Source organism: Lactuca virosa, chromosome 8 (assembly GCF_052849685.1).
Source record: "Lactuca virosa cultivar CGN04683 chromosome 8, Lactuca_virosa_CGN04683_v6, whole genome shotgun sequence".
Taxonomy (NCBI): Eukaryota; Viridiplantae; Streptophyta; class Magnoliopsida; order Asterales; family Asteraceae; genus Lactuca; species Lactuca virosa.
The window spans coordinates 384,832,910-384,854,355 of NC_136433.1; the positions used below are offsets into that span (position 1 = coordinate 384,832,910).

The following is a 21,446-nucleotide window of genomic DNA, read 5'->3' on the forward strand; positions in this document are numbered from 1 at the left end:
GGGGTTAAAAGTGTAAGTTCTGGATTTAATTTGAAAAGGATTTTAGAAGTCAGGGTGCGTTTGGTAATTGATGGACTTAAATTGAAAGTATTTGAAGGCTTAGGGGGATGATTGGTAATTTCGGGACCTATTATGAAAGGACTTTTGGAGACAGGGGTTAAAGGGGTAAATTCCAGATTTAAATTGAAAAAGATTTTGGGAGGAGGGACTAATATTGGCATAATGGACAAATGTTTGGGATGGGACACAGGTTTAGACCCAGTGCTCATTCCTTCCCGCTTCATGAGAATACGTCGAGTAACCCTAACCCTAGTGCATCTCTTTCATCAGCCGCCACCAAGGTGAGACTCCTCAGCTGCCGGTCGCCTCACAAAACCCAACCGCCACTCTTTCCGACGACTACGTCGCCGTTGATCACCGCCGCAACAACCCCGACTGCTAGAGACGTCATGGGCGACAGAAGATACGCGAGGACGGTGGGGCACGTTGTGTTCGTCGTGTGTGGGTCGTGAGCTACCAAGAAACTGTCGGTAAGCCCATATGCCACCTCTCCCTCTCCTCTCATTTTCTATTCTCGGTGAGACGACGTCGTGCACGTCGGTTGCTGTCGCCGGCAGCCCTATGGTTGTCATTTTGCTTGTTTCTGCGTCCTCAGCCACCTAGTCGGTGGTTGGGAGTTATGGTCTCGCGTCATGAACATATGGGGTTGCGATTGGAATCGTGAAGACCTTGTGGGTGCTTGATTGGCCAAAAAACCCGAGGAAAAACCACCGTGAGGAGGTGGCTGTGTGCGTGATTTGGTGTGTGTGTGGGCCTAGTTCGTGAGTTTAATGTTGTATGGATATTCTTGGATAGGAAAACGAAGAAAACTCATCACCACCAACTGTTGCCGCCGTTCCGCCACTACTAGCCACCATCTCGAGTGGCTGTGGACTTTCAGGTGCGTTTGGATTGATGTTTGGAGTGCTTTTGGTGTTGTGTTGGCCCAAGAACATGACCAACACCACCGTAAGGTGGTGGCTGCCGCCGTGAACCACCGCCAACCACCACTGCCCGAGGTGGTAGTGGGTGGTACCCGACTAGATTAGACTTTAATTAATGTAAAAATTGAACTATTGGATTAATTGGTTTTGATTTGGTTGGAAACCCAAATTAGGGTTTAGAAAACCCTAATTTTGGGAATATGTATTTTGGATTTGTCGGGACCCGCGTAGGGCCATTGGTTTGGAATTTTGAACTATGCCCGACTAAGTTTGGTCTAGTGGAGTAATGGACTTAATGGATTAAGTCCTTAATGGGTTAAGTAGGAACACTTAACCCTAATCGTCATTTTATTTGAAAAACCCTAATTGGGTTTGGGTTCTTATTGGACTAAGCTGCTGTGGGCCAATTGGGAACATATTTATGGACTAAGGAAATTATTGGGCTTTAGGATAAGACCCATTAGAGATGTTTGGGCCAATTTGGAAAATTAGGCCATAAGTGGGCCATAATTAGGCCTTGAGGATTATTAGCTATTGGGCAATCAGAATGCCAAATGTTTGGACTAGAATAAATGATTGAGCCTTAAGATAAGCCCATGTAGAGGTTTAGGCCCAATTTGGAAAATTGGGCCATACGTTGGGCCTTGGTTGATTATTGGTCTTTTGGGCCTTCAGAGTGTGAGTTTGGGCCTTGGTTTTGAACCAAGTTAGGTTAGGGGTACAATGGTCCATTTACCCCAAGTGTAGATTTATGATTATGTATTGCAACCCAATTATTAATTGGTTGTCGTTTTGATGATTGACAGTTCGGGAACCTGTCAACCAGCAACTAGAGTTTTATCTACGGGACTTCAGCAGTGCCAGGTGAGTCTCCTCACCATACCAATGGGTCTAAGGCACCAAAGCCGTCCCATTCAGTTAGTTGTAGTGTTTATTGTAGATTCACTACTGATATGTCTGGTATGCATGTACATGTGGCACTACTACAAAAACAGCCTTTTACGACACGCAATGTGTGTCGTAAAACGCTCAGACGACACGCAAATGTGTGTCAAGGAAGGCCTTGTCATAACGAAAGACGACACGCTTTTGCGTGTCGTCTATTTACGACACGCATTTACGACATGCATTGAGTGTCAAGGAAGGCCCTGTCATAAAGGAAGATGACACACCTTTGCGTGTCGTAACCTTACGACGCGCGTTTAGGACACACTTTGCGTATCATTAAAGCCCCTGTCATAAATAAAGATGACACACATTTGCGTGTCATAAACTTCAGCAACCATTTACGATATACATTTACGACGCGTCTTTACGATACTCATTTACGCATAATACAAAAATATGGAAACAAATATATACCAAAACAATCAATTTCATCCAATAACATCATGTCAAAAAATTGTAATACATTGGTATTAAGGGGATCTGAATGTACATTGTTATTAAGAGGTTTTCCCTAACTATATAACCTAATACTATATTGCTATTAAGGGACACCTTGTTTCTACTTCTTATTGTTATACTTCTGTTTCCACATGATACCTGTTTTCATCATCAACACATTAGTATTCAGAAAGGCTTCAAGCATTGGAAAGATGAAGGAATATTCATAAGTGTTAGATGAGATCGTCGGTAAGGGAAGAACAGTGGTGATAGAAACTAGGGTTTCAGAGAGAGACGAAGGAGAAAAATGAGAGGTGAGCTGAGTGTCTATATGGTAGCGATTTTGTGATAAGAATTAATATGCGGACGCACGTTTGAAAATTATAAAACGACAAGGTCTACACGACACACATTTTATTATGGGCGACCTCCGTGTTTGTAATTTTTTTTATTGGACACTAATTTTAGGGCACACATAAATGTGTGTCCTCTATCCTTCAAATTTTCAAAAGCGGACATTATTTTTAGAACACACAATAAATGCGTATCGTAAATCAAAGTGTGTCATTGTTCGCGCATCATTAAATGGTTGTTTTCTAGTAGTGTGGTATGCTAGTGATTATGTGGTATGTTATTGACTATGTGGTATGTGGTATGCTAGTTGTCTTTGTGATACTTGCATGGAAGACCATGGGGGGGAGCCCATGGCACCCGAATGTAAGACCATGTGGAGAGCCCATGACTTTCCTATTAAAGACCATGGGGGGAGCCCATGACACTTGGATGTAAGACCATGTGGAGAGCCCATGACTTTCCAATTGAAGACCATGGGGGGAGCCCATGACACTTAGGTGTAAGACCATGTGGGTAGCCCATGACATCCTGGAGTAAGACCCTGGGGGGAGCCCACGGCATCCGTATATTTTTATATGCATGGCTATGTGATTGATATGGTTGATGTGATCGATATGGTTTATGTAGCTGTTATAACTAATATGGATTGTGTGGTTATGTGGTTTGATTGGGGTATGCTCTGGGGAACTCACTAAGCTTCGTGCTTACAGTTTTGTTTATTGTTTCAGGTATCATCAGTTTGGAAAGGAAGGGCCCGGATTGATCGCAGTGCATATACCCATGTTTTCCGCATTGAATGATTTTGGGATGAACTCTGATAAATGTTTTAATTAACGATGTTTTGGTTGTTTGGAATAAATAATATCTATGTTTTGACTATATTAAAAATGAAAATTTTATCCTTGATTTTTGGGTCGTTACAGTTAAACTAAAATTGAACCATTTGACTATTATATCATAAAACATCATGAATAACAAGTTAAAGTACCATGATTTTATATGTGGATACAAATAGTTAGGAATTACTCCAAAAAGAGCACTCATATTGCTTTAGGAAATTATTGGATTCTATAATTTTGTGTACTAATAAGTCGCTTGCTTTAGAACATCCAATAGTAAAGATATAAACTTGTAATAGTAAAGCTATAAACTTGCAATCAAGTAAGAAAAACATAAAATATGTCATATGTAACTAATCAGAAAGAAAGAAAGAAAAACCTGATTCGAAGTTACATTAGGTGGAGATCGATGCGGTAGGTAACGATGGAGGCGGTGGTCGACAAGGAGGGTGACAGCAGCCGTCGGAGGTTGAAGCCGGTGGTCGGATGCAGCTTGTGAACACAGAGGCGATGTCTTCATAATAAGGAAGTGGGGGAGCAAGGCATCAAGCCGTTCGAGAGGAAGAAAGCATCAAAGGCATAAAGGGGCAAACGAGGAAGATGACCCGGTCAACTATATTTTTCCTAAGACCGAATTAGTGGTAAACAGACCAGGTAAGGGGCCTCAATGTGGTTATATCAAACATACTAACTATGGGCCGAGTCAGCCAAAGCCTTCGACTGGACCAGTCAAAGCAAATCACACAGGCCCAGAGAGAGAGAGAGAGGTAAGTATTAAAAAATTTAAAAATAAAAATAAAATGACATTTTAGTATTTTTAGCTTTTTCGAAAGACCAAAACCACACACAAACCAATTCAAAAGGACCACTGTTATAAAAATATCAAAATTGAGACCAAAACCCTAAAAAAAAAAAAAATACATTTACTGTTTTGTCTAAAAGCATAAAAAAACAAAAACAATAAGAAACTCCACCAAATATCAACCTATCACGATGAATTAGGCGTTGACGTTCTTAAAGTCATGACCCCTACTGTATACTCAATGTAACTGGCCACATGGGATTTCCTCAACACCGCCGCCCAAAACCTTTCTTCTCGATTATCGACACCTCCTTCCTTTCGGTGCGATAATGTTTTTTATTCTTTGCCGTTTATTTGTTTATTACCATCTTTAATCATTGCATTGCATGACACAGTTACGTCTCCACCTTAATTTAATTTGGTGGTGGCAGAGAGAAATTATGCAAATTGCAAACAACAAAGGAAAAAGGAAAAAGTATAATTTAGAAAAATCACAAAGATTTTGAAGTTAATCAAATTAAGTTAAATTGATTTCACATAAACAGAAGTACCAAGCCTTAATTCAATCTTTCAGCATAAATCCCGTAGATTTCATTGACCAAATTTTAATCAATTATTTTACTTCTTCAAAAAGCCAAATACACATTGCTTAAATATGGACCTTTCTTTGTGATGGTGGCCGGTGGGCCAGTAAATGTTACGTGGACCTCATTACACTTGATCCAGCCCAATTTAAAAAAAAAACCCTATTTCCCTCCTTTATAAATAACAATTCTCCTTCATTTCTGATTATCACATCATAAACCCTAACTCCATAACTAAAACAATTGCTTGCAGCTGCAGAAATTTCAACGTCGGAGTTTCTGTAGTTGCAGCGATCAAGCTAACCAATGGCTCCCTCTCTCTCCACCGCTAAAACTCTATCTTCTTTAATCGCTGCTCACTCTTCTGCTATTGTCAGGTCATCTCACTCATACTTGATTTGGTGTTTTCGTTTGCTTCTATTTTATGCTTTGTGAATTGTGATTGTAGTTCAAGAGTTTTTTTTTTTTTTTTTTCTGATAATGAATGGAATGTTTTCTACAGGCGCGGATATGCATCAGCATCGCAGGGTGGCGTATCGGAAGCAGCCGTGAGGGGGAGTGTGGTTACAATGATGAAGAAAGGAGGTGAAGACTCGACGAAATCGACTGCGTGGGTTCCAGATCCAGTTACTGGTTACTACAAGCCTGAAGGTCATGGAAACCAGATTGACGCAGCTGAGCTTCGTGAGTTGCTTTTGAAGCAGAAAACTCGTCGAGACTAAAAACATACGTTGATTCAGGTGTCCGAATGAATTACGAAGATCGGTTACCTGTCTTGGAATTGCACAAGGAGCATAGCGAACAATGGATTCATGCAGTTTACCATAGAGGATCCGATCATACTCAGATGGATGAGTTGCGGCATAATTATCTATATCTGTATTTCACTATCGTTGTCATAAGTCGTATGTTTCAAAAAATTAAAGACTTTTACTTGTCATATTTCTTGACCTTTATGCTTATTTCTCGCAATATTTGTTTGGTGATTTTGGCAACGAATTATTATAAAGCTTCCAAAATATTATTCTACATTTAAACCCAATTTGTTTAATTTTCTATCAAAAGTTCTCCAATTTTTAATTACAAACTTTGTTTTTCATGTTTCATAATAAAATAGTTTTAGTTTTTTGGAAATTCATTCACTACAAGAAATTAGAGTATTACCGGCGATAGGCGTCGTCCCTAAAACGTCGATGCTGATGTTTTGTCGCTATTAATCAAGCCGCTACTTATGTCGTCGCTAAAGACCTGTCGCCGCTAATAAGCTCATGTTGCCGCTAAAGACCCGTCGCCGGTAATAACCTATTGTCGCCACTAAAGGCGTCGCCGGTATTGGTGTTTTTCTTTTATATATATATATATATATATATATATATATATATATATATATATATATATATATATATATATATTTCACATTAAAATTGAAAAAAAAAACTGGTATGATATTAATTAATATAATCCTACATCATTCCATTCCAAAATATTAATACAACATCCGTTTAAAATACTCGTCCGATTTAACATATAACAAAATATCGAAAATACTAGTCTAAAATACTTGTACAAACAAAACATAAAAAAATCCTACAACTATCTACTCGTCATCATCGCTCTCCTCGTTTCCTCCGGTTTCATTTCGTTGTGGCAACGAACGAAACCAATCTTCAAGTGCAGCACTACATGCCGGATCTTTTAACATTGTTTGAAGCATTTCCAACTACAAATAAAACAACATAGTCTTATAAGTTAAATTAGCATTATAACATTCCATATACAAAATATACATTCCACATATTGCATATAAAACATTATAGCATTGTACTATAACTAACAATTACCAACCTACAAAATACCATTACAACATTGTACTTTCATAAACTAACAATTACCAAAGCTATAAAATACCAATATATCAAACTATAACCAAACTAACAATTACCAATATATAAACTATTATCAAACTAACAATTACCAAATTTTGAAACTATTACTAAACCAACAATTACCAACATTTTAAACAATTACCAAAATTAAATAGTCTTGTCACCTGTGATTGTGGTGGTGGTTGTGTCAGTGGTTGTTCCTGATCGTACATCGACACAACCGTAGAAGGTTTACGCCCGATGCCTCTGATATGGCCACGTCGAACACCCAATATTTTTTCAAAACAATTTTGTGTATCCTTTGGTGTTAGACCGCTGGCTTCAGAAGAAGCTTGAGTTTGTTGACTGATCTCAAAGAGTAAAGCATTCTGTATTTTCAAAAAATAATAAATATAATAAAAATTAGATTACTAATTACCCCTTGACGATATAAGCACTTATATGAAAATACAAATTAACCACTTACGTATTGTTGCTCGACTGCAGGACTACTAAATACCCCTTGGTGATCAGTATTGGCCTTACGAAATGCTTCGATTCGAGCGATGTACTATTTAACATTAAAAATTAGTTTAATTATAATTTAAATAAACAGTTAAATATATCATAACTTACTTCTTTGAAACATGCATTGCTATACGAGCACGATCCCCCTCTGTTTACAACTTGTTGTTGTGCACGGACTCCTTTGTTTGACGCCGAACGCTTTAGAAATTCAGGAGTTTGAAAATGCTCGACTGCTTGCGCCCAATTTTCACGTGACATACCATTCGGGGGGGGGGGGGGGGGGGGAGTTGGCTAATGCCCTTGGGATATCTGTAAGCCCCCCGACATTCTCAAAATAAGTATGCGTTTTATTTTTCCGGCCTCTATAAATTCTTTGCAAGGTCGCATCAATGCTCTGCAACAACTGAGCACGCTCGGGATCCAAGTTAACCTTATCTAAATCAAACTTATTCTACAAATACAAAAAAGTTAGTTAGTTAAATACCAATTAGAACTAAATTTAAAATATTGTCCAAGTTACCTTTAGATGAACCACTGTGGCATTCCTTAAAGCGGGGGAAACATTGTCCCAACCAGATACGTTCAAAGGGATGTTCATCCATATATACTTCCCAATCTCACAGGTAAACCAATTACCATGGTTCCCGACAGGGGAATATGTCAGCTCCCTATCGAAATCCAAATCTACATGCTTTCCCTTGTTTGCCCGTATTATCTTTGATAGTTGAATGTTTTTTGCTAGGCCTCTTCTTTTTTTAAGGAGCACAGCTGAAAAATATAATTAAAAATATTAGTCACGATAGCTTATAATAAATGGATAAAAATAGCTAACAAATATATCATAATAAGACTTACCATCCTGTTCGTGTTGACCACGACCAAAGCCTACTGGAGGTGGTGGATCCCCGGCTCCATCACCACCATGTCCTAAGCCCATAACATCCGCCATCACGTAGAAGAGTATCGCCCAACTAAACCCCATATATAGCCTTCAAAATTACAATATTAATAGAATTTACACATATTACATATACAAAAATAATACACTTTCTATTATAGCATTGTAGTTTCCAAATTGCATACAAATACATACACAATATAGCATCATACTTTTTTTCCATTATTGCATCCTACTTTTTTGTTCAATTTTTTCCATGCACAAATTCATTATTCAAATATAACCTTTATAAAAAATATCATTTATAGAACTTTAAAAGTGTAATAATTCAAAAAAATGGTAAGAAATTGATCATAATACCTTTGTGGATCATTTTCTTCATAATACCTTTGTGGATCATACATATATACAATAGATTCAATTCCATTTTTTCATTTCATTTTAGACATACAATACAACTTTCATATTCGAATTTCATACAATTAAACAATACATCAAATTTCATACAATACATCCAATTCAAATTCCAATTTCAAACAATTAAGCAATACATCTAATTTCATACAATCCTACCATTTTAGACATCCAATAGCAATTTCATAGAAAAATATACACCTAAATACAAAATCACACAAACCATGTGTAATTCCATTTTCATGCCAATACACAACAATGAGCATAAACACAAATTTATTATACAATAGGCTGCATAAAATATGATAAAACATACATAATCACTCAAAAATCATCAATTTACAGCCAAACAAGAGGCTTGGTCGACACTCAAAATCACTAACCAAAAAAATCTTAGAAAACATAGAAATCAATGATACAATCAGGTTTGAATGATAAAACTAACATCAAAACACAAGAAGAACATAAATTAGGGAAAGAAATTCGACCTTAGATTGCTCAATTTCACTGAAATGTTGTTGTGGTCGGAATTGCCCTCTATGGCCGCCGGTAAAGAGGGTGGGTCGCCGGTAAACAAACCGGTCGTCGGTAAAGTGGATCCCGGTGGTCGAAATCGTAATGGGGTGCAGATGGTGAAGGTACTCGGAGTTTTTGAGAGATACAACGATAGAATGAAAGAAGGGTCGACTGGGGGGGTTATCTGACGCAACTCAATAGCGGCGACGGGCAATAGCGGCGACATGAGGGTTTTAGCTGCGACATAGGGGTTTTAGCAGTGACACCCCTGGAGGGAAAAGAAAGCGCGTGTTTTGGGAGTTTACAACCGTAGGATTGAATAATGATCGAACGGACGGGGATTATTTCACGCGGATCGCCACGGTGTCAGCAATAGCGGCGACACCTTTAGCGGCGACGACAAGCAATAGCGGTGACATGTAACGCGTCAATTACATGTCGCCGCTATTGCTTGGTGTCGCCGCTAAAGGTGTCGCTGCTATTGCTAACATTTCTTGTAGTGATTTTAACCAATTAATTTTTCTAAGAGTTTCTTTGTACAAATTCATTTACTGAATTCATTACATATCTATTTCTGATTAAATTTTTGCAACTTATATATATATATATATATATATATATATATATATATATATATATATATATAGGCTTAGGTTATTTTGTTTAAAGTAATTATTGTGTTATTGTATTCATAAATGTGGGTCAATCAAATTTACTTATTTTAAGAAAGTGATTAATATATATTATTAAATTAAATGTAATTGAAAAAATCATCTTAATTAATTACAAGGGTAATTTAGTCAATAAATATAGATTTAATAAAAGAAAGTTGCATTTTTTAAGGGATCATAGATTCCATTAATTTTAAAAATCCGATTTTACGAATTATAATTCTTTTAATTCGGACATTCTGACAGAATATGTTTATGAGTATATTCAAAAATAAAAATATTCTTGAACCATAAATAAGAAAAAATATTCTTGAACTTATTTCTTTATCATGAATTTCAAAACTTCTTGTAGAATAACAAATTCTTGAACAATCAATTGAAGAATAAAAACAACAAATACATTATTTCTTATAGAATACGGGTAACAATTGTTAATAATTACATCAAAATCTAACAACGACTAATACATTCTAAAAGAATAATGAGGTCCGTTTCAATTTTGTGGTCCATTCTTCAAGTATCAACTTTTGTGATTCCAACAGAATTAGAATTCGTCATTCAATTCCAACAGAATTGGAATTCTTGATTCCATTCCAATAGATATTAGCCAAAAAACTGCTCATTCTGATATGTATATTAGCCAAAAAACTGCTTTTCATTTCCTTCCCTTCCCTGTCAAACACCCAATCCAAACATCCATTGTTTTCTATCAAATGCAACAAACCCAAACACCCCAATGATTTCTATCTAACATTCAAACAAACCCTTGGATTCTGAAGTGTATATTCTATGTAATACATTCCTGCCCAATTTTGGAATATATATCAAAGATTTTCAGATGTAAGAAAATACACAAAATTAAATAAATAAATAAAACATCATTTATCAAGTAATAATTATGAAGAAAAACTCACGGGGGATTTTACAGATAACCTTCTTCACTTTCTTGTAGCAGCCGGAGCATTTGAGATCGACATTCAGCACCATTTCTGTCACCTGTTTCGTTATATCAAACAGATTTAATCGACATTAGTTCTTGAGTATATTAGCTCATTTCAATTCTTAAAATGCTTAATTAACAGGAAGATTTTGTCATGAGAAACTAGATTGAAAAGATATAACGACAATGGCTTCGGAATTCAGATGAAACTTAATTGATAATCTGAGAGGGAATTGAAATATCAAATGAGTACCTTCTCAGGCGCCATGGCAGCGAAGGAAGAATCGATCTGTGAGAGAGATGAAGAGACACAGAAGTGGTTCTTACCATTTAGATATGGAGGAGGGATTCGGTGCTGGCAGTGGCCCGTTTGATTCCTCTTCATCCTCGTCGCAGAACTCATCGGGATTCGGTCCGGGATCGCCGGCGATGCATCGTCCGGTGGGGATGTTGAAGAGAGCGAGGAGTGATGGTCCCATTAGGGCAGCGATTATCCATGAGTCGGATTGGGCTTGGATCCAACAAAGGTCTTGGCGAAGGTGCTGATTTTTGGCGAAGGTCGATGAGGCAGATACGACGTTGGCGGTCGCAGGCGGCAATGAGAAGGTGAGGAAGACCAACTTATTTATTTAGGTTTTAAGGTGAGGAAGACCAGTAATTATCCCATGATTATAGGGATTATTTTTGGAAGTTACTAAACAAATTACTAAATTACCCTTATTTATTTATTTAATTTTGATTGGCCCACATTTATGCATACAATAACACAATAATTACTTTAAACATTTGAACCTACCTCTCTCTCTCTCTCTCTCTCTCTATATATATATATATATATATATATATATATATATATATATATATATATATATATATATATATAAGTTCAATAGAGAACCATTATTAATCAAGAAATCAATCCAAAACGTTCAAATTTGAAGAGATCAACGGAAAAAGAAATGGTTATAAAATTTTACAATTGACGCATATGCACTGGTAAATAACAAAACTCTTTTCCTTTTTTTCGTTTAAAATTTTTTTAGGCCATGTTTTTTATCAAAAAAAAAACCGAATATATCGTTGCTCACGATTTTTCGTTATCTTTCCATAGAGCTCCATGATGATATATAAAAAACGAATTTTTTTTTTCGAAAAAAATTCAATTCATTTTTTTTTTGAAAAGTTAAGGCTTATTTTTTTTAAAAAAAATTAATAAATATATCAAAATTTATACTTTTTGGTACTTTTTAAACATAGATTCATATTCATGTAAAAAAACGATATTTCAGTTCAGATTCATATTGTGAACGTGATCAGATTCACATTGTGAACATTCTCAGATTCACAGTGTGCATAATAGTAAAGTCAAATTCACAATGTGAATCTGAACTGGTCGAGTTTTTTCACATTGTGAATGTTAAAATTTGAAATATTTACAGTTTAGATTCACAGTGTGAATCAACACCGATCGATGTTTTTTTTTAATTTAGTCGGTATTGATATTTTTTAATAGAGTACAAATTAATATTTTTGGTATAATTAGTTTTTTTTTTATAAAAATAAACTTAAATATTAAAAAAACTAACAAAATGAAGTGAGTTTTTTTCGGAAAAAAAATTCGTTTTTTATATATCAACATAGATCTATATGGAAAAATGACGAAAAATCGAGAACAACGGTATATTAGGTTTTTTTTCGATAAAAAATGTGGCCTAAAAAAAATTTAAACGAAAAAAAGAGGTGAGTTTTTTTGGTAAAGATGTGGCTTTTTTGGTATAATCCGGTGTGTGTGCCTCCAATGTACAAGTGTACATCTATTTCCTTGACCGTTGATCATTATGATTTCCGACGCTCACAATTGGTTCCTTGGTTCATTGTTAATTATGGTTCTCTATTGAACCTCACCATATATATATATATATATATATATATATATATATATATATATATATATATATATATAGGTTATAATGTGGATTGTAAGTATTATGTGGATGTAAAGATACATTGTGGTCCAAGTATTTTCCCTAATTTAAAAAAAAAATATCATTTAATACTAATAAAAAAAATTATAACAAGTTATTAAAATGGAACAGAAACCATTCCATCAAATTAGGTAAGATATAGTTTTTTTGTAACTGATTATCAAAATCCCCAAATTAACGGATACCTTGAAATCGATTATCGTCTTTATCAGAGATCAATTTTTGGTACGATTGTTTAGAATCAACAAAAAACAAGCAAGATTCTGGGAAGGTATTGCATTTAAGAAACGATTTTCTTTGCGACATTTTAATATTGAGAATGATCATTAGGGTTTGTTTGTGATTCAGATTCTTGAAGAATGCGAAGTACCAGGTCGAGTGCGTTCAAGTCTAAGTTCACGAACATGACAAATACCGCGTTGAACCTTGACAATGATGATGATTTCGTTTCTCCACCTCAAGGTATGAAGGGTAATTTCAACAAAATCGAGTATTCTTAAGTGTATGTTTACGAAACTGGAAGCGTTTTCTAGGTTTTTTTAGTTCATAATTTGTTTGGTTCAGTTTGTTTTCATGTTTTGTGTTAATTTTTTGTGGGGATTTTAAGCGAATGTTGAAAGTTTATTCGTCTGGAATCGGTACAACTCCAATGGAATATAAGTTAATCTTTTAGATTTTGTATGGGTTATTTTGATTTCAACATATTTTATATTTTCTGTGTTCCATATATGATATGTTCCTTCAGAATGTTAGTAGATTTGAAAATGTTAATTCTTTTAGCATGTTAATGTAATGTTGTAAAAATGTTGTTTATCATGCAGTGAATGCAGATACAATAGTAATTTCTAGTACGAGTGTGAAAAAGAAGAAACGTCAACACTCATCAAGATCAACCCCAGAGAAGAGAAAACCTCGTCCCTTAAATGTGTTAATACGAGAAAGGGTACTCAGGTCAACGACAAAATGTGAGAAAAGACCTATGATGTTAGAGGAAAAAAAGGTAGAACGAGACGGTAAAAGACAATGTAAAGGAAAACATGAACAAGTTGTGGTAGAAGGGATGAAAAAAATGAAAGTAATAAGAAGGTAAGCATGGTGAATGAATTTATATATTAACACATTCATATTGTTCAAACCAAAAAAAAAAACGAATTTATATATTAATCATATATACCTGTTCTTGATTATTGGGAGGAGGCTCCATTTGAACCTTGAAATCGTTGTTTGATTGTTGCTGAAAAAAATGATATTAACACCTTTTGTATCGAATTTGTTAATTATATAAACAAAAAACTGCAATTCATGTGTACCTGATCTTGATTATTGTGAGGATGTTGCATTTCAATCTCAAAAAAAAAAAAAACGAAGGAGAATGATGTACAGATGAAATCAGACGTGCACAGATGATGTATGGGTTAAAGGATAATGAATTCAATTTAAAATTATATCTTATTTATTTAATTAGCCTAAAAACATAGGATTTGATTAGGAATAATATCTTATTTATTTAATGAATTATTTTTGAATTATTTGGTTTAGAATGATCCCTACATCCACAGCAATACATGTGGATCCACATTTGAACCTCTCTCTGTCTCTCTTTCTCTCTCTCTCTCTCTCTATATATATATATATATATATATATATATATATATATATATATATATATAGAGAGAGAGAGAGAGAGAGAGAGTTAGGTTCATATATAAACATCATATATTGTGTGAATGTATGGTTAATTCTGGACCAATCATTTGATAAGAGCAAATTTGGAAGTTTACGATTAAATAACTTACTATCCAAATTTAAAAAATCGATATATATGGAGGTAATCAAAATCAATTTTTAATTGTTGAATATTAACCAAATTAAAAGCCTATATATGGAAATGAATGAATTAAATAAGATCTGCTTTTCAAAAATTTATAATCCATTTGGGTATCAAATCCGTCTAGAGATCCTACAAATTAAGCTAATTATATTTTGCTATCAATATGTGTGGTGACTCAAGAAATCACAAAACCATCAACGAAGGGAATAATTTGATTATTTTTTATTTTTCTTCTTGTTTAACTTGTTATAATATTGATAGTTATGATACAACTTCTACATCCACAATTCCTGGTTCTCCTTGTATCGTGTTCCAGCTAGCTACAATAATAAACATGTAAAACATTTTTCAAATTCATATTCTTTAACACAACTTTATATTATTAATTCCACTATAAAATGCAACTAAATAACAATTCTACGAATAAAAATCTATTTTTGTTACTAATCTGTATCCATTCTGTAACAATCCATACAAAATTAGAAGGTGATGTCAAAAAAGAAACAAAGAATGAGCTTTCAAATGGTTCAGTTTTTATAAACATAGGCTAGATACTATCTCAAATCTAAATTATTCAATATAATAACTAACATACGAAAAAAAAAATTCACTCGATATATGCTTAAAGAATCTATCTGTATAATTCTTAAATACTATGTACATGTTAATATTAAAAAAAAAACTTTATTCTTAAATAATTTCACATGATATATCCTTTTTCTTTACAGAAAAACTCCAACAATACATCTACAACCAATATATCACTTCATTTGTTTTACAACTCAATACAAATTTTTCAAAATTTAAAAAATAAATGTGAAAGAATGGGATTTCACATGGTATGTGATTAACCATTTACATGCCTGATTCTTAGGTAGTGTTTGTTTTTTGTCTGCAGATCTGCGTGGCCTCTTCTGTCTGCGCCGTGCAGACCACGCGCAGACATTAGCTTTCGCAGACTGTTTGTTTTTTTGAAGACTGCAGACCTAAAAATGTCTTCGCGCCCTCTTCTTGGCGCAGATGTGGATCAGAGTCTTCTAACATCTTCAGACATCTTCTAGCCTAAAAAAACATATATATCTTCATTTTTTAAGTTTTTTTTAATTTATATTTTTTCCAACTTTATTAATGATAAACAATTTGAAAAAACAAAATTACAAAACTTAAAAAAAAACGTTCGACGATACAAACATGATATTTTTGACAAATTTATAAATAAAGATTTATTACAATAATAGTTGTTGAAGTTGTTTATATAAATATGAAAAAAAAATCATAATATATTCTTATATTTTTTTGCCAAATTTTGTAAAACATTATTTAATACAATATCGTCAATTTCTCGAGAAAAAATATTTATGGTACATTTTTAATAGATTTAATTGAAAAAATCGAAGTTTATTTCCATCCATTTATGTATCAAATTCTTTGATCACTAATTATAATGTTTAGTTATAACTTTGCAACCAAAGTTGTTGGTTTTTATCAAATATATACGTTAATTCATACAATTTTTATTTTTTATACAATAATACATAAAAGTTGACTAGATTCGTTAATTATTTATAACAAAGTCATAAAAATATTAAAAAATCACTTTGAAGTTTAAAAAAACCAGTTTATTGAGATTTCAGTTTATTTTAGTAGCCCGCAGATGTTAAAAAAACAAACAGTCTTCTTTTTTCAGACTGCAGACGTTTGGTCCACCTCTTCTACTACAGATGTGGTCCGCAGACTGCATACATTTTGCCTCAGAAAAAACAAACAGCACCTTAAACAATATATACAATTTAATCTTAAACATTAATCACAACAACCTTATTCTTAAAGAATTTTGCTAGGCTTAGTTGACTATTTTTTTTAATTTGTCAGATGTGTTAAGCAAACACATAGGAAAAGAAAATCCACAACGCATCACCAACAAACATACAACTTCGGTTATTTTACAATACAATACAAACTTACTAAAAATTTAAGCAATACTATTAAAGAATGACATTTTACGTAGTATGTGTTTTGAAGAATATATCCACCTAATTCTTATAGAATCGAAAACATTCTTAAAGAATATGCCAAGTTCAATTGCTTCTGACGACTTTATTCTTAACGAATAAAGCCGTTCAAATTCTCCACACTTCATGTTTTAAAAATCAAGATTATGAAAGAATGGGATCCTATCCTTGAAGTTTATTCAATAAAATTAACTTTCAATTGAAAATAACGAAAACCCTAGTCGATTACATGAGTCATAATTGCATTATTCAAAAATAAGAGAAAAATAAACCTTGAGGAGAATCAAGAAATCATCATCGTTCGGTGTTACGATGAATCTGCAATGTTGTTGAACTTCGATTTAAAGTTGTCTCGTATAGAACTCAATCTATGGATTTTCATTCTTTATTATACACCAACGATTTATTGATTTTAGTCGTCGGAAGAGTGCACCAATTTTGGAGTGTGACAATTTCTATTCAAATCCTCAAATATAATTCTAGATGATTCTTAGAAATAGTTGTAGAATGATGTTGGATTATGATATTTTAGTTCTGACAATATTGATAGGGAAAATATAATCACGTATCCCTCATAAGTAGCCTTTTCCTTATTTGAATATAAGGGAAATTTCAAGAATGCATCATTTATGGTTTTACGTGTAAAATAATTAAAGATTTTATTATATATTACAATAATGCCATAACCATTTTAGCCATCAGATTTTCTAATCCAACGGTTCTTATTAAGTCATACAATCACACGATAATTACGATTCACATTTAATCCTAACCCTATATATATATATATATATATATATATATATATATATATAAGCATTTAGCATGTTTTGTTGAATTTTAACAGGTACAAGGCTTATTGCAATATTTACAATCAGTTTATGCATATAATCTTATTTGGTCGATAACTGAAAAGTCAAGAGAAGAAACAGGCCTCCAGCTCATTCAACAGATATTCCACCTATTTTTGCTAAAACTACTCGATGCAAGACTCATTCAAAATGGATTGACTAATTCAAATTGTCTTCCCCTTTCCCCCAATCAAATGCACCATGACACCATCATTCATCTCTATTTAATCATCATCAATGGCTAATTTTTTTTTGCCTTCGACCAACCGTCACCACCATTCTATCATCGTCTACAAGAGAAACCCTAATCAAATTCTATTTTAGCCACTCTAAAAATCTTGTCGGTTCCACCACCACCCATCTCTCCTTCTCTATAACCCTAATTAGCCGTCAGGCACACCAGCTTCACAGTCTCACAACATATTTGGGGCACACACCTTGAACCACTCAAGAGTAAAGACAATCACACCATCGCTTAGACCCACTTGAAACCTACCCTCTATCTCTCTCTGTCATTCTCTCTCTCTCTCTCTTTCTCTCTCTCTCTCTCTCTTTTCTAGTCGTCAATACCATATATCGATCCACTCATCACTGACCATCTCTCTGAAAGAATGACGACATAGTTGATGGGGATAATATTGGGTTCCGATTTTTATATTTGCTTAATGTTGTTAACCTGCATCAAATCGGACGACTTCTTACCTGTACAGTCGACCCAATATCAGTCGGCCTAAACGCCTCCGCCTTTCGCTTCTCTCTTTTAGAAATCCTAATCTCAAAAATCACAACCCACCAACACGAAACTATGCCGTCACATAAGCTTCACCGCCATCCAAAAAGCCACGTTCATCACCGTCACTCTTCATCACACCACCGTTCACCACCGTTATATTTTCCTAACATCCAAACAGCCAACGACGTGCTCATGTTCTCTCATTATTTGACATGATTTCAATTTTCGAATCTATAACCTCAGGTACCATTTTTGACCAAGATTTCTATGGTGTTTTGGGTATAATAGGTCGAAAGCATCATCATTTACCTTGATTTCGCTCAGAATATGGTGCGAATTCGAATATCTAACATTATGTATCATTTTTTCACCTATATTTCTATGGTTTTGGGTTATAAAAGGTCAAATTCCTCACCATACGTTGATGGAAAAATCTATATCGAGAACTTGGGTTGCATTCTACGATGTTTGATAAAGCCCTATTTCTACGATGTTTGATAAAGCCCTATTTCTAGAAAGCTAGGGTTTGATTCAGAATTCCTTTCTCCCTTGAGGATCTCTCTCTCTCTCTCTCTCTCTCTCTCCAGAATCCCTTTCGATAACTGTGTTTGTGATTACATGTTCCTGAAAGCAAAAACCTTTTTATTGTATTTTTTACTGTTTTTTGTATTGGGTTTGTTTGGTTACATCTTACATGTATGATGAAGGTTATAACTCTCTCTCACTCACTCACTTTTTTGCTTTTTCTCTCTCGATCATATGAAAAAGTTTGTGTTTTTTGTTGATTCTGTTTTATTCTTAGTTTATGAAGACACAGGGGAAGGCGAGTCAAAGGAAGTGAAATCCATTTCATCAGATTTGGTTTGAAAGACATAAGGGGTATACATGTTTTTCCTTTCTCAATCAATATCCTTCAGATTACTTAGGGAGTTTTCATCTCTCTTTGTCTTCTTCCTCATCCCTATAACTAATCATTCACCTTTTGTTTAAAAATATAATTTTAACAAACCCTCCAATCCATGTTGATCAGTGATGTATGTTTGTTTTTTATTTCTTTTTATTTGCTTTTATCTTATGGATTATTTAACCTTTTCATTTTATGATGTGAGATTATGATTGAACTACAAGAATTTGTAGATAATATAGTATAACCTAAGGGTAGTTCTTACTTTTGCTGATAAACTGTTTATCCTAAATGTTTGTGTTAATTGTGTGTGTGACTCTATGTGCATATATGTATATTGCTATGAAAATGCAGAAAAATCCGAAATTAAGCGACTCAAGGAGGATTCTGAGTTGATGATGAAGGAATATGGACCGACCTTAGATGGCTCTTACATAAATGGTTAGTTTTTATACACCTAATAGTTTAAGTATTAAATACTTACATTGATTGGTTCAAAGGAATAAATTACTTCTATTACTACTTAGCTAGCTGGTTTAAATTGGTTCAAATTTTTTTTTTCATATCATAGCATTCTACTTTATTAAATCTATCAAACATATCTTTGATAAACAAATCTATGCTTTCCTGTCATTTGTTTGAATATATGGATTTGGATGTGAATGGAATTTTTTTGCCTACTACAACAGCAATGAACAAAGACTATCGACATCAACAAGTTTTTTATGCTTGATTTTTAACTGTTTTTGGACAGATTTGCCCTTGACGTTGGAGAGTATGCTGATGGTCAAGTTCTGCATGCACGGTAGAAGAATTAGTGAAATTTGATGGAAATAGAGGAGTTGAAAGTTTTCTAAAAAAAGAATAATTAAAACATTGATACATGCTTTGTGAAAGAATGTACTTTTATGACCTGCAAAAATGTTTGTTTTGAGAATTCTTAAACTTGGATTTATTAAACATTTACATATTTCTACTTCTTTGGTGTTGGGCTATTGCAGGATAGGTGATCTCAAAGAGGCATTCCAAGTGTTTGATATAATGTCAACAAGAGATCGTTGTCATGATACTGGTTCAATGTTTTCAACCATAAAAATGGAAGTTTTTAATCAAATGTTATGGCAAGGGTGTTTGGCATATGGTAGAGGCATGCACATGTATATATGGCAGGTAAACTAACAATCTTTTTTTGGCCATGAGTTGTTCTTCTTTCATTTTATGTCATTATTTACCATTGGTGATATTGCTTGTATTTTTGTAGTAGATAATGCACTAGAGAGTATTGATTAGATTTTGTTGTGGATTTTAACTGTGTAAACATATGAAGATGATACAAAACATGGCTTTTGAGAGTGTATTCCTACTATATAATGAATATTCTATTTCATCCAAGTTCCACTTGAACACCATTTTGCAATTCCAACTAATAAAGTTTATTGCCTATTAAAATATAATTTTTTTGTTATGTGGCTTGTTAATCGTGCCTATAGAATATGTTTGATTAATAACTTCAACAAGTGTAGCACAGTAAATTTCCAATCTCTTCAAAATAATCAATTGGGATCTTATAAAAATGACTAAAGAACAATTGTTTCGCGAGAAGGTTTTTGCCAAATTACTTGAACATTCAATCGGATTTTGAATACTTTTATAAAATCAAATTTGAAAAATTACTTTTACGAAAGGACCGTGACTTATCGAAATTATTGTAACTAAGCGAAATTAGTAGATTTGCGGAATTATATTTTCGAAATTATTTTTGTGTAATGGATCTTTTTAGTATGTTCTACTAATTTAATAATGTTAAACTTATAAATATCATTTTCTTTCGTTTACTGCTCTTCATATATTATTGTATTATATTGTATTGTTTTTGAATTATATCTGTTTATGAGAATTTTAATAGGGTATACTAAATAAAAATAAAAATAATCTATCTAGGAAAATTACAACTACTATCCAAATATAAATTAAATTATTATAATAATATTAACATTTTAGTGCAAAAAAGCAAAACAAACAATTATGTGAAAAAAAGTTGTTATAGAAAAAAAAACATATAATATGATATCTTACGAACAAAGAAATGAGAAAATAAGACGAATAGCTAATAGAGAAGTAAGCGGTCAAAATATGACACATAGGACAAATGTGTCTATAGGTGAGGTCTCTAACGAATATTACAAATGCAACTCTTAAAAGTGTATTAGATTTTGCCAAATATTCGTCTATGTCCGTGTGAAGATAACATATTCTCATTCATGTTATAGAGAAAACAATTTCCAATTCGATACGTTTTGCGACGACAATCAATAAAGCTGAGGAACAAACAATTCCAAATGTAGGTATT

General features: G+C 33.6%; 1 protein-coding gene and 2 long non-coding RNA genes across 6 annotated transcripts; 2 read left to right on the forward strand and 1 right to left on the reverse strand.

Moving 5' to 3' along the window:
• The first annotated feature begins 5,137 nt into the window (after positions 1–5,137).
• On the forward strand, positions 5,138–5,890 carry LOC145128630 (protein SENESCENCE-ASSOCIATED GENE 21, mitochondrial-like). The gene is made up of 2 exons (XM_079063446.1): positions 5,138–5,325; positions 5,451–5,890. The coding sequence occupies exons 1-2, from the start codon at positions 5,255–5,257 to the stop codon at positions 5,668–5,670; spliced, it is 291 nt and encodes a 96-aa protein (XP_078919572.1). The 5' UTR covers positions 5,138–5,254; the 3' UTR covers positions 5,671–5,890.
• A 4,864-nt stretch (positions 5,891–10,754) lies between these two features.
• LOC145128631 (uncharacterized) lies at positions 10,755–11,101 on the reverse strand. Its single transcript, XR_013717020.1, has 2 exons — positions 11,034–11,101; positions 10,755–10,836 (listed from the first exon to the last, which is right to left on the reverse strand). It is a non-coding gene; the product is annotated as an uncharacterized LOC145128631 (long non-coding RNA).
• A 6,503-nt stretch (positions 11,102–17,604) lies between these two features.
• LOC145133914 (uncharacterized) lies at positions 17,605–20,488 on the forward strand. 4 transcript variants are annotated; one of them, XR_013718821.1, is made up of 3 exons: positions 17,605–19,537; positions 19,851–19,996; positions 20,098–20,488. It is a non-coding gene; the product is annotated as an uncharacterized LOC145133914 (long non-coding RNA). The 4 variants fall into 4 exon arrangements; XR_013718820.1 differs by having other exon boundaries at positions 17,605–18,899; positions 18,995–19,537; positions 19,851–20,488; XR_013718822.1 differs by having other exon boundaries at positions 17,606–18,435; positions 18,995–19,537; positions 19,851–20,488.
• Positions 20,489–21,446: the final 958 nt, after the last annotated feature.